A 12465-nucleotide genomic window follows, 5' to 3' on the forward strand; every position below is an offset into this window, starting at 1 on the left:
CGTGGAGGGTAAAAATCGTAGAGGGAGACCAGGAGATGAATACACTAAGCAGACTCAGAAGGATGTAGATTGCAGTAGGTACTGGGAGATGAAGGAGCTTGCACAGGATAGAGTAGCATGGAGATCTGCATGAAACCAGTCTCAGGACTGAAGACCACAACAACAACACAACCCTCAGGTCCTGAGTGTTTATCCAATATCTCCTCACATGGTTACACAGCACCAATCTTGGAGGAAGTGTAGTTCAAACCTTTCAGTTGGAAGACTTGTCAATTGAGAAAACACATTACAAAGATTCTGTCTGGACACAATGGTTACCATAAGAAGAATTTTGGACTCAGCACTCTTAGGAAGTCCTAGCCTCCCTTTTATCAGGACATTACCCTCCTCAGTTTCCCACATGGTTACACAGCACCAATCTCTGAAGAAGTGCAGTTCAAACTGTTCAGTCCAGAGACTTGTCAACTGGAAAAACTCATTTCTGAGCCTGTGGCTGGACCATGGTTACTCTGGATGCACTAGAACGATTTTGGATTCAGCGCTCTTATGAAGCCCCAGTCTATCTTTTATCAGTACCTTAACTTCCTCCACCAGAGAAATTTGCCAGTTTCAACAGCAGCCGTGTTCACGGCACATACGCAGGGACTGCTATAGTGATGCCAGAGAACTAGTGTCTGGCCATTGTGGTTTCCCTATATACTCTAGAAATCTGAAACCGTGTCAGAAAGCTACTGTACACCACTGAAGAACTTCTTCCCACAGGGTTGCCAGTGAGTAGGCAGTCCCGTAACCTTCCCTCGATCACTACGCATACCTCCATCCTTATTAGCTAGTGCTCTGTTGGTGGCTCGCCACGTGTTTTTCCCACGAATGTTCTTTTGTAGCTGGACATCAGCCCGGCCCTCTACCTGGAGAGCGTGCTCAACCTGTCCAGGTTCGCCGTCGACTACTCCTTCAGCCGGCTGCGGGAGCCCGTCAACAAGACTGAGTGGACCAGCCACAGCAATGTGGCCACCGTCAATGCATTCTACGACACACTCGAGAACTCCATACGTGAGTACACTATACGATGGAGTATCAAAAGTGCTGACCATTGTGTGCAAGTGTTAGGTTATCCAAAGGGCAGCTGTGGTGTGCATCACACAATTCACTGTCCTCAGATAAAGCGCTATTGTCTTTAACTCACTACCGAAGTGCACGGCTGACGAAAGAGGCTCAGGGTATTCAATCTGTCATTTCTTTCCAACCAAACTAAGCAAAAGCAACTAGGAAGTGAGGACGAAAGACTACCAACGTGTGTGTGTGTGTGTGTGTGTGTGTGTGTGTGTGTGTGTGTGTGTGTGTGTGTGTGTGTGTCTGTGTGTGTGTGTGTGTCTGTGTGTCTGTGTGTTTCACATACATCATTTTGATCTAGCAGCCACCGCGAACTAAGACACAAAGGAATTGCAGACAATGGCTGCGAGTGGGCATTGATTTATATCAATGGGCAAAGTTGAACATTTGTGCCAGATTGGGATTCGAACGTGTCTTCTGCTTACTAGGCAGATGCTCTGACCACAGAGCCACTGCATGGGCTACCCTGGTACACCTCCTGCCAGACCCAAATTCTCATCCTGTCCACACACCACTGACGTAGTGTCACTTGCCCGTCATCCCCTTTACTCTGATTCTCATAAGAGTTTGCGATTGGTATGCAGCTGTAGTGCAGAGACCATTGGCCTTCCTTAACTTTATATATGCAGGGTGAGTCAGGAGGACAGGTACACACTTTGCGACGCGATAGTATTAGTGGTTCTGAACAAAACACGTCATATGGATATATCCCCTATTGCGAATGGTTTCCGAGATAGAACACGTTTAATATCACTTTTGTACGTTTTTCTTTAATAACTCGAAAACCGCACAGTCCGACGAAAACGTGTCTCAGTACACAATTAAACTAAATTAAAGTTGCTGCAAAAAAAGTCCTGTTCATTTTTGGTCTAGGACTAACAGTTTGCGCGGAGAGATCGTGAGAATATTGAAAGTCCGTAGCTAGGCGCTTTTTGCAGGCCAGTTTGAGATAGTTTTCCGACTTGATAGACCACAAGCGTCCTGCATCAAAACGTTCGTCTCAACTTCCTCTGTATTACTGTGGTACGTTGTAAACATTGACAATGAATAATACAGAAAATAAATAAAAATGTATGTTAAAAGTGTTCTACCTTGGAAACCATTCGGAATAGGGCATATGTCCACACGAAGTTTTTCTTCATTATCAGTGCCTGTCAAAACACTTACCTTTCCTCCTGACCCACCCTATATATAAATGAGTCATTAACTGTTGCCACCAAAAATAACTCCGAAAGTATGATAGGAGCTGAAACGTTTGTGCGACAAACGTTGCATGGAACAACAGGGGCCATAATATGACGTTGGTTTTTTGTTGCTGGGTAGGGACGCTTTAAATGAGATGCTATAGTTTGGTACTCATTTTCTGATAGCGGCTATCGAGACGAATCCAATGGTAATGTAACGGTAAGGTCTTTGAAGGTCAGCGAAGGTCAAAAATGTGGCATGAACGTCCATTTACAGAAGGTGTTAGAAGTGATGACCATTGGTATGAATGAAGAGCTGCAATCTTCTTATCAAGGATTGAGTAATATTCCTTGTCACTTCGGTACTTATCGAAGCACATGCTCTGACAATTCTCTCTCGTATGTCGTGCAAATAGTAAATATTCGCCGAATACGTGCCATTGACATGTAAACACCATTCGACGATTTCGCAATGTAACACTATTAGGAACAGTAAGGCTAGTATCGTCGAATCAAGCGAATGTGGCGATGTATTCCTTCCAATAACAAGTCGATATGCTTCTCATTCACAGAGAATACCAACGAAATTCAGTGAGGTCTGGAGACTTACACGTTGAAAGATATTCTCAACGTACTCACCCTACACGTCGTACATTTAAATGTGTGTATGATAAATTGAGAACAACTGGATCTTTAATGCATCGGAAACATAACCGGCAAAGGAAACTTACTAACAAGGAAATGGAAATTGGTACTTTTGCCACTGCGGTTAGAGATCCTTGTGTTAGTTCGCGTCAGATCTCAAGGGAATCCTGTATAAGCCAGAGTAGTGTTGGTCGTGTTCTGCATCGCCGTAAATATCATCCTTACCATGTCAGTCTCCACCAAGAATTAACTGGTACAGATTGTATGCGTCGCATTGAATTCTGCCGATTGGGTCAACTTCAATTTCAGAGGGAAGACACATTTATTAATTTGATTTTGTTTACTGACGAGGCTACATTCACGAACCACAGAAATGTTAATTTGCATAATATACATTATTGGCCAACTGAAAATCTGTTTTGGCTGCGGCAAGTTGCACACCAAAAACCGTGCTCGGTGAATGTATGGTGTGGGATTCTGGAGGACAGAATTATAGGCCCCTATTTCATCGAAGGATATGTTAATGGTAGTAAGTAGATCACATTCCTGCAAGAAACATCAGGTCTGTTATTGGAAGAAATACCTTTAGGAACAACGAACAGGATGTGGTATCTACACGATGGGTGTCCGGCACATTTTTCGCTGATGGTTAGAAAAGAGTTGGAGAGACAATTCCGACATCGTTGGTTTGGATGCAGAGGAGATGTGTCGTGGCCGGCTCGTTCGCCAGACTTGATGCCTCTGGATTTTTTCTTGCGGGGATTCGTAAAACACATTGTTTATAAAGATGCTCCAACTGGAGCTGAGGATATGCGAGAGAGAATTGTCAGAGCATGTGCTTCGATAAGTGCCAAAGTGATAAGGAATATCACTCAATCCTTGATAAGAAGATTGCAGCACTCCATTCATACTAATGGTCATCACTTCTAACACCTTCTGTAAATGGACGTTCATGCCGCTTTTGTGACCTTCGTTGACCTTGAAAAACATTAATATTACACATCATTGGATTCGTCTTGATAGGCACTATCAGATAATAAGTACCAAACTATAGCATCCCATTTAAAAAAAGAAAGTTGACCTTCATTCCTCTGAAGCGACCCCACCTAACAACAAAAAGCCAACGTCATATTATGGCCCCTGTTGTCCCATGTAGCTTTTGTCCCACAAGCTTTTCAGCTCCTATCATACTTTCGGAATTATTCTTGGTGACAGCAGTTAGTGACTCACCCCATATATATATATATATATATATATATATATATATATATATATGTGTGTGTGTGTGTGTGTGTGTGTGTGTCTTTGAATGTATTTGTCGGTAACAGTATAAGCGAATATTGCAAAAGAATTTGCTTCACATGTAATTTAATACAAGCATTAAAAATATATAATTTCAAATTTCTATTTAATTAATTGTGGCTCTGAACTCGATTGTTTATTATTCCACATAGATTAATATCACAGATGGTGTGTGGAAGAAATGATCGACTCAGCTTTCCATAATCTCACAATGCTGATGGGACATCAGTCAGTTCTCTATTTAACTAACGAATGGCTTCCAAACTGATTTTTTGTTGTTTCCTTTCCATTAACACTGCAAATAAGTAACATAGATGATGAACTCAACTTTTCATTTCTCAAGTCTCCTACTAGCCATTTATTTTCTGGAAAATTCCTGAAATTATGCTTCTATACTAAGTGGGATAATTTAGTTGAGATGTAGCGTCAGGAGAAATTTTTTCGACCAACAGTGTTTTATATCAAAGACAAATGATCGACAGAGGAATGGCTACCGCAATTGCTCCAAACATTTGCTGAAAATTACAGTGAAAACTAAAATACTTTATATGAAACTAGGAGCTGTGTTACCGAAAGACTGGGGAATACTGTTGAGATTTACTTTTGAGGAATGCATGTAATGGGCAATTAATGTGATAAGAACTTCAGTCAATAGACAAATAAGTGGAAAATAATTCCTGAGTTGTTGTTAATAATATAATAGCAGCAATAACAAAAATAATAATAAAATTTTACTTGTGTATTGTAACTGAGGACGTGCCAGTTTGGACAACTTTCAGTGAATATAAATGTCGAACATTAACACTGAAAGTGAAATCTGAGTCCTCTTAGTTTAAGTGCTCTGCTAGAGACGATAAAAATTACAGAAATACATCAATAGGTTATTGGTCTAGTGGTGTAGAATCAATTAAACAACTGCCCACAGTTTAACGACTTTCTTTTTTAATCACGGTACTGATCCGCTTACAACTTTTCAGCCCACTCTGAGAACTGCGAGTATTTTCCCGCCATCGTCAGCAGCCGTTTCGCATCCGCTGCGCCCTGCAGACTTCTCCTCACAGCCCGGTCACTATCGACACACACACCCGTGTTGTGACGTCACCTGACCACCTCCGATCAGCCTGCCACGTCGGACTGCCGCCACCTCTGAGAGTCCACCAGAGCACTTGCTCGCCCAGTGAGCCACCCTCATTCCCCTGGCCTCGTCTGCCCCCTCCTCCATCACTGTGGCCCCCACATCGTGTCTCCCCAGCCCCAGCGTGTCCCCTGACCCGTCTGTCTGTCTCCGTTCTCCGCAGACCGCGCCCTGTCAGACTAACAAGTAGAGATCCCAAACCGTGGGCTCGTCCTTTTTGAAAACACCTGTACGGTCAAGGTGCTAGATATCGCAGCTTGCATCTACTATCCCAGGTGCGATCTAGTTTGCATGTAATCGACGAAATAAATTTCAGAATTTCGTATGGTGCTCTATTACTTCAAAAATAGTAACAATTTACATATTGGCTGCAGAGCGTAATGGCTAAAGTACTGACTACTCACAAAAAAAGCTGTTTTAAAATTCTATATAAATGTCTTTAATCGCTATTTTTACTCAGTTAATTGGCTGACCAGCAATTTTTTTCCAATTTTTGTGCATCTGAATTTAATTATTTTTATTTACTTTTAAACAGTTCAAAATGCCTATCTGTCGGTAAAAAAAGGGTGAAATAATATATTTATATTGACAGTGCAATGCCATTAAGAATGGATTTGTCGTTACAAGATTTTTGAACGGCAGTCGTTATAGAAATATTTAAAACATTAATTCTTATTGCACTATGGATAAAATAATGCTGATGATGATTTAAACTAAAACGAGGAATGTAAGTTAAATGGAATTCGAGCAATATAAGAAATAAAAATAGTGAATGTAAAACATTGAGGAAAATGTAAGACTGGAAAATGGAAGAAATTAAATCAAAGTTAAGACATAACAATAATGAAAATCACATAAACAAGAATTCCAAGACAAAAGAGACTGATAGAAAGAAAAATGAGAGCAAATGATGTATTTCATACGATGGTTAATATGGCGTGAGAGAGGAACAGAAAAAATTACGTTTCGACCAATTAATTGAACAAAAATAATGCTCAAAGTCTTTTCGATAAAGATGTAAGAATAAAAGAACTACAAGTACTGACAGGATTCTAACCTATAACCTTTGGCATGACAGGTCAGTAGCTTATCCCTCACGCTACGCAAACAGTACACAAATCGCAGCTATTTTTAGAAGCATAAAGCATCATGCGAAATTTCGAAATGTTTTCCGTCGGTTACTGGCATATGAGTGGGCCCAACAGGATGAATGACTGCAGGGTGTGCTTCCTTGCACCTAACAGTCTTCTGGAAACAGTGACAAGGTGATCCTTGGAGAGGATCAGGAAGGATTTCCTGAGATCCTGACAGTCGTCTCCCAATTTGTACACCGCTACAGCCCGACTCCTGTGAATCCTGACCTGCGGTTCAGTGTGCCGAGGACTAACCGTCCGGACAAGAGAGAAACCCAGCTCGGTTCAGGTACCAGGTACCACAGTATAATGTAGTGTAGCGCTCTGTAGTGTAGCGTTGTATAGCGGTACAGACCACAGTTATAAATCACAAAATACGTGATCCAACGACATTTCATAGTACACTGGAACAGTGTCATGTGCATTCCGGATTCAGAATGAAGATATATATGTGTACCAGCTGGCTGAAGTGTAGTGAATAAGTTTTTACTTTCTTTTAAAAATTATAGATTTTTTTTTCAATGTAGATATTTTATGCAGATTTTCCACCCTTCTTAAACACCATAACGCAAATTTGAAAAGATGTTAAAATATTGAATGCTATATTCATGCTAGTTCATGTGCAATATTTGATCTACTCTTGTATCTAGATAACAGACTGAAAGGAAATAGCAAATATATAAATAAAGAAATCTGCCTCTGTTTCCACCCCAGTAATTCCTGGTTTCCAATTCTCCTCTGAACACTGAGCGACAATAAATATTTGAACGGTTTCCATGTTAAAAGTCTGTCCGCCACTGCCGTAAGTCACACCCCTTTGCAGACGCTGATTGTTGATGTGCTACTCGACAGCAATGGGAAGTACTGTTTGGAAAATCCTGTTCAGTTTAGCGATAGCGCCCCTGGCTATTCTCGTCCCTAAATAAGAGGACTCATCAACTCCTATTAGATGGTTGTTAGGTTGTATGTCCTCTTCCTGGTGATATTTGATGAATTAAATAGAGTTTTCAAAACAGTACCTCCCATTACTCTCATATAGCATTTCTATGATACAGTGTGTGCTAGCATATGTGACTTGCAGCTGTGGGACACAGACCTTCAGCGCCAAAATCATTCAAAAACTGATTGTTGCTCAGGTAACAATGAAGAGATATGCATCAGAAATCACTAGGGAGACAAACATACGTGGTCAGGGAGTGGGAGGCGCGATATGATAACATTAATAGTAGGATCGAGATGTAGGTGGGTGAGATTTGTGGCTAGGGGAATGTATGCCAGATGGAGTGAGAGAATCATCTGCTACTTGCTGGGACCAGGACCTGTGAGAGGTGGCAGGTGACGTCACAGGACATGCTGGTGGGATAGGGATGTCTGTACCTGGAGGCTGGAATGTGTGGAGAAGTCTGTAGGAGAGCTATTTCCAGCAGTGGGATTCAGATGAAGGGTGATGACGATGATGATGATTATGATGACTACAGTTTCGACAAAGTTTGGTATCTTTCAGTAACACTCCATACTCCTTGTAATGCATTCCACTATCCAACCAGAGGCGGCTGTGACTTCACATTCACTGGTTTGGACGTCTTTTTGGACATGTTACCCAAAAAAATTTCGGAAAGTGCCACCTCATCACACGTTTAGTGTTCCTTATGTACCATATAGCTTTGTTGCTAGGACGGGAGAACCGGTCTTGAGAGTTGAACGTTAGTGAGCAGCTACCATTACTGGTGGCGGAGACTTTGCGCACAGCAGTGGTATGTGTGGTATTGGGTGTCTAAATCTACATCTACATCTACATTTATACTCCGCAAGCCACCCAACGGTGTGTGGCGGAGGGCACTTCACGTGCCACTGTCATTACCTCCCTTTTCTGTTCCAGTCGCGTATGGTTCGCGGGAAGAACGACTGTCTGAAAGCCTCCGTGCGCGCTCTAATCTCTCTAATTTTACATTCGTGATCTCCTCGGGAAGTATAAGTAGGGGGAAGCAATATATTCGATACCTCATCCAGAAATGCACCCTCTCGAAACCTGGCGAGCAAGCTACACCGCGATGCAGAGCGCCTCTCTTGCAGAGTCTGCCACTCGAGTTTGTTAAACATCTCCGTAACGCTATCACGGTTACCAAATAATCCTGTGACGAAACGCGCCGCTCTTCTTTGGATCTTCTCTATCTCCTCCGTCAACGTGATATCGTACGGATCCCACACTGATGAGCAATACTGAAGTATAGGTCGAACGAGTGTTTTGTAAGCCACCTCATTTGTTGATGGACTACATTTTCTAAGGACTCTCCCAATGAATCTCAACCTGGTACCCGCCTTACCAACAATTAATTTTATATGATCATTCCACTTCAAATCGTTCCGCACGCATAATACTCCCAGATATTTTACAGAAGTAACTGCTACCAGTGTGTGTGTGTGTGTGATTTCCACAGAGTTCCCAGCGGGCATCCTCCAGGGCGCCTTCTTCAGCGCTGACCGTCCCAAGTACATGAACTACGGCGCCATCGGCTTCGTCATCGGCCACGAGATCACGCACGGCTTCGACGACGAGGTACCTACTTTTCATATACGTACACTGACGGCAAAAAAATTGTAACACCAAGAAGGAGTCGTGCGACATCAACGGAAGTTGGTAGGCAGCCACACAAGAGCTGCTTTAGTATCGCCATTGCGAGGATGAAAATCGGGTTTGCTTTAAATACATGCTGTAACAGTTGTGAGCATTAGTTACTTTGAGATTGGACATGGTGAACTGATGTTAATTATCTGGTGTAACCGCCAGAATGATGAATGGAAGCATGCCGATGTGTATGCATTGTGTTGTTCAGGTGCCAGGTGTCAGTATGAGACTGGAGCTGCATGCGTGTTGCACCTGATCGGTCAATACAGGGGCTGTTAATGCTGGTTGTGGATGACCCTGCAGCTGTCGTCCAATGATGTCCCATATGTGCTCGATTAGACACACATCTGGTGGTCTAACAGGCCACAGCAACATGTCGACTATCTGCACTGCATGTTGGTTTACAACAGTAGTATGTGGGCGAGCTTTATCGTGTTGGAAAACACCTCTGGAATGCTGTTCATGTATGGCAGCAAAGCAGGTCGAGTCACCAGATTTTCGTGCAGTTTTGCAGTCAGGGTGTGTCAGATAACACAGAGTGCTCCTGCTGACATACGAAGTCGCACTCCAGACTGTAACTCCCGGTGTGGGTCCATTGTGTCTGGTACACAGACAGGTCGGGTGCAGGTCCTTCATTGTCCTCCTTCTAACCGAGACACAGCCATCTCTGGCATTCAACATCACAACAACCATGCAGGCTACTCTACAGTATTTTTTCGTCTCCCACTATTCTAAATTGGTATTTTTGATTTCAACTCATTTTAAAGAACGCAAGTGCCGTTCGTGGATGGTTTTTAATTTTCCGCCATTTTAAACTATGGAGAAGTGGTGCTGCATGGGGAATGTAGGGCTGGCAACTACGCAGGCTGCGCCAGTGAGCTGTGATGTTAGAGGGGTGGGGGGAAACGCTGTTTTATGCTTAGGGCAATTGACCTGGGGCTACCATCTTGGATTACGTACTTACCATGTGGCCTACTTCCACAATACTGGACTGTGATGTCAGAGTGGAGAGGAGGGGGGGGGGGGGGGATGAGAGTTTGGTGTGAAACCCGCCAGCATTGCATGACACACTTGGAGAATGTAGGTCATGTGCGCTGCCTATTTGCTAGACCCTGCGTCAGCCCTGGCAATTTCCTAATACTATCTTTGACCAAGATTGCCCTCTTTCCCTGTCTATTCTGTATGTCCTCCCTGCTTCATTCATTATGCATCATTTTGCTTCCAAGGTAGCAGAGTTCATTCACTTCGTTTACTGCACGGTTCCGAATTTTGCTGTTTTTCGCCGATGTCATTTCAGCTCCTCCTTAAGTTTAATCTCACGTTCTGTGCTTAGTAGACTGTTCATCTACGCAGTGCGTCCAGTCATTTCTTCCTTGCTATCACTGAGGATAGCAACATCATAAGCGAACCTTATCATTGACATCTTTCGCCCTAAATTTTATCCATGCAAGTGAACCCATATTTTATTTCCGTCGTTGCTTGATCGGTTTTCACTGACCAGTACGGGAACAATACTGCATCTCTTTCTTACAGCCTTCTAATCTGGGCATGTCGTTCTTGGTATTCCTGTTCTCAGTGTTTTCCTACGGCTTGCTCCTATTTTCCTCAGAATTTAGAACATTTAGCACCATTTTCCTTTTCTGTCTCGAGTCTCGCACTGTAAGGTGGTTTGCAGACTGACTATGTAGATGTAGATGTAGATGTAGAGTCTCTATTGTTCTGTAACTGTATCTTCAATTGTTTCAATATTCCACCTGTATTAGAATATAATTTCCTTTTAAATAGTTAACCAGTAAATACCCTCATATACTTTCTCTGTATCTTTGTCTTCTACTTGCGGCGTTTGGATTTATACCTGAACACCTGTTGCGTAGGTTTGCTGTTGATTCGGATGAGAATAATCCGATCTCTGAATTGTTCGAAGTAACTTGCTCTCTCCTATTCAGAACGAATCCTACTCCAGTTATACTATTTTCTACTGTTGCTGAAATTACCTTCCACTCGTGTGATCACATATCATCTTTCCGTTTCACTTCACTGACTCAGGTTACATATAGGTTAGTAAACGTGACTCCATCTTAGAGTCAGGAGCGAGAGAGAACAGGTGGTCGATGAAGTGTAATAATATTGTACCAAGAGCCGCTATTGTGATAATGTTTGATTAGGCAACGAGAGGCGACGTTCCGATCACGTCATCTTCAGGCCTTCACTCGAATGACTCCAAGCACCACTTGTGCATGCGTAAGACAAGGCACCAATACCTGAACTTCGTAAGCATGTGTGCTTCTCACACCTGCACACGGAGTTCGGTTATCTACAGAAGCAGATGCGAATATTGATGCCTCATCCTAAACGTGCACGAGTGGTACTTGATATCACTCGTGTCATGAACCTGGCAAATCGAAACTCATTGTCTGACATTGCCTGATATTCCATGCTCCGACACAATGTTATCATTTCGTTGGTTAGTTAATATTTTTTTCATGGCTATCTCCCCTTGGACAGCTGCTTCCCTTAGGTTCCAATGGGAGACTGTTCCGATCTCTTTAGCCAAAGGAGAAACTATCCTGACACTGGAATGAGATTTTCACTCTGCAGCGGAGTGTGCGCTGATATGAAACTTCCTGTCATATTAAAACTGTGTGCTGGACTGGGCCTCGAACTCGGGACCTTTGCCCTTTGTGGGCAAGTGTTCTACCGTCTGAGCTACTCAAGCATGACTCGAGCCCCGTCCTCACAGCTTCACTTCTGCCAGTACCTCGTCTCCTACCTTCCATACTTCACAGAAGCTCTTCTGCGAGACTTCTTATGCCAGAAATCTTCTCCTGCCATTGCGAAGGTCCCAAGTTCGAGTCCAGTTCCGGCACATAGGTTTAATCTGCCAGTCTGCCTGACACTTTTCAATTACAGGTTACATGTGCTGTGGAAAACTCATAAAGTATCTTTAATGCAGTGCTTTCCGTTGTCTTCTGCATCTTCATACCGTCGATCATCGCTGATTCTTCCATCTTTTAGGGGCAGTTTGCAACTCGAAGGACAATACATTGCCTTGAAACACTGTTCGCTCCTCCACCCTCTCTGACTAAGTTAATGGCAGAACGAGCGTGACTCCTTATGCCAGAAAACGTCTACTGCCACTGCCAATGATTTCAATTCAAAATTTATCCAGGGATCGAACCCAGGACCCAGCACATTTTGCTTACCGATTAAAGATGCTACTCCTAGACCACGGTGGGTGACACTGAGATACATTGGAAGATGTACACAGAAAATATACCCCATCCACAAAGGTGGCTAAGACAACCAACGTATGATTGGTGCTTCTCA

At 43.0% G+C, this 12465-nt stretch overlaps 1 protein-coding gene across 2 annotated transcripts in view; it reads left to right on the forward strand.

Moving 5' to 3' along the window:
* Positions 1-12465, forward strand: part of LOC124553656 (neprilysin-2-like) — a 255589-nt gene that overhangs the window by 227233 nt on the left and 15891 nt on the right. For both annotated transcript variants that reach the window (XM_047127538.1, XM_047127539.1), the window contains exons 11-12: positions 885-1053; positions 8951-9069. In XM_047127538.1, coding sequence (XP_046983494.1) covers positions 885-1053; positions 8951-9069 — 288 coding nt within the window. The remainder of the gene's footprint in view (positions 1-884; positions 1054-8950; positions 9070-12465) is intronic.

This window comes from Schistocerca americana, chromosome 11 (assembly GCF_021461395.2).
Source record: "Schistocerca americana isolate TAMUIC-IGC-003095 chromosome 11, iqSchAmer2.1, whole genome shotgun sequence".
Lineage (NCBI taxonomy): Eukaryota > Metazoa > Arthropoda > Insecta > Orthoptera > Acrididae > Schistocerca > Schistocerca americana.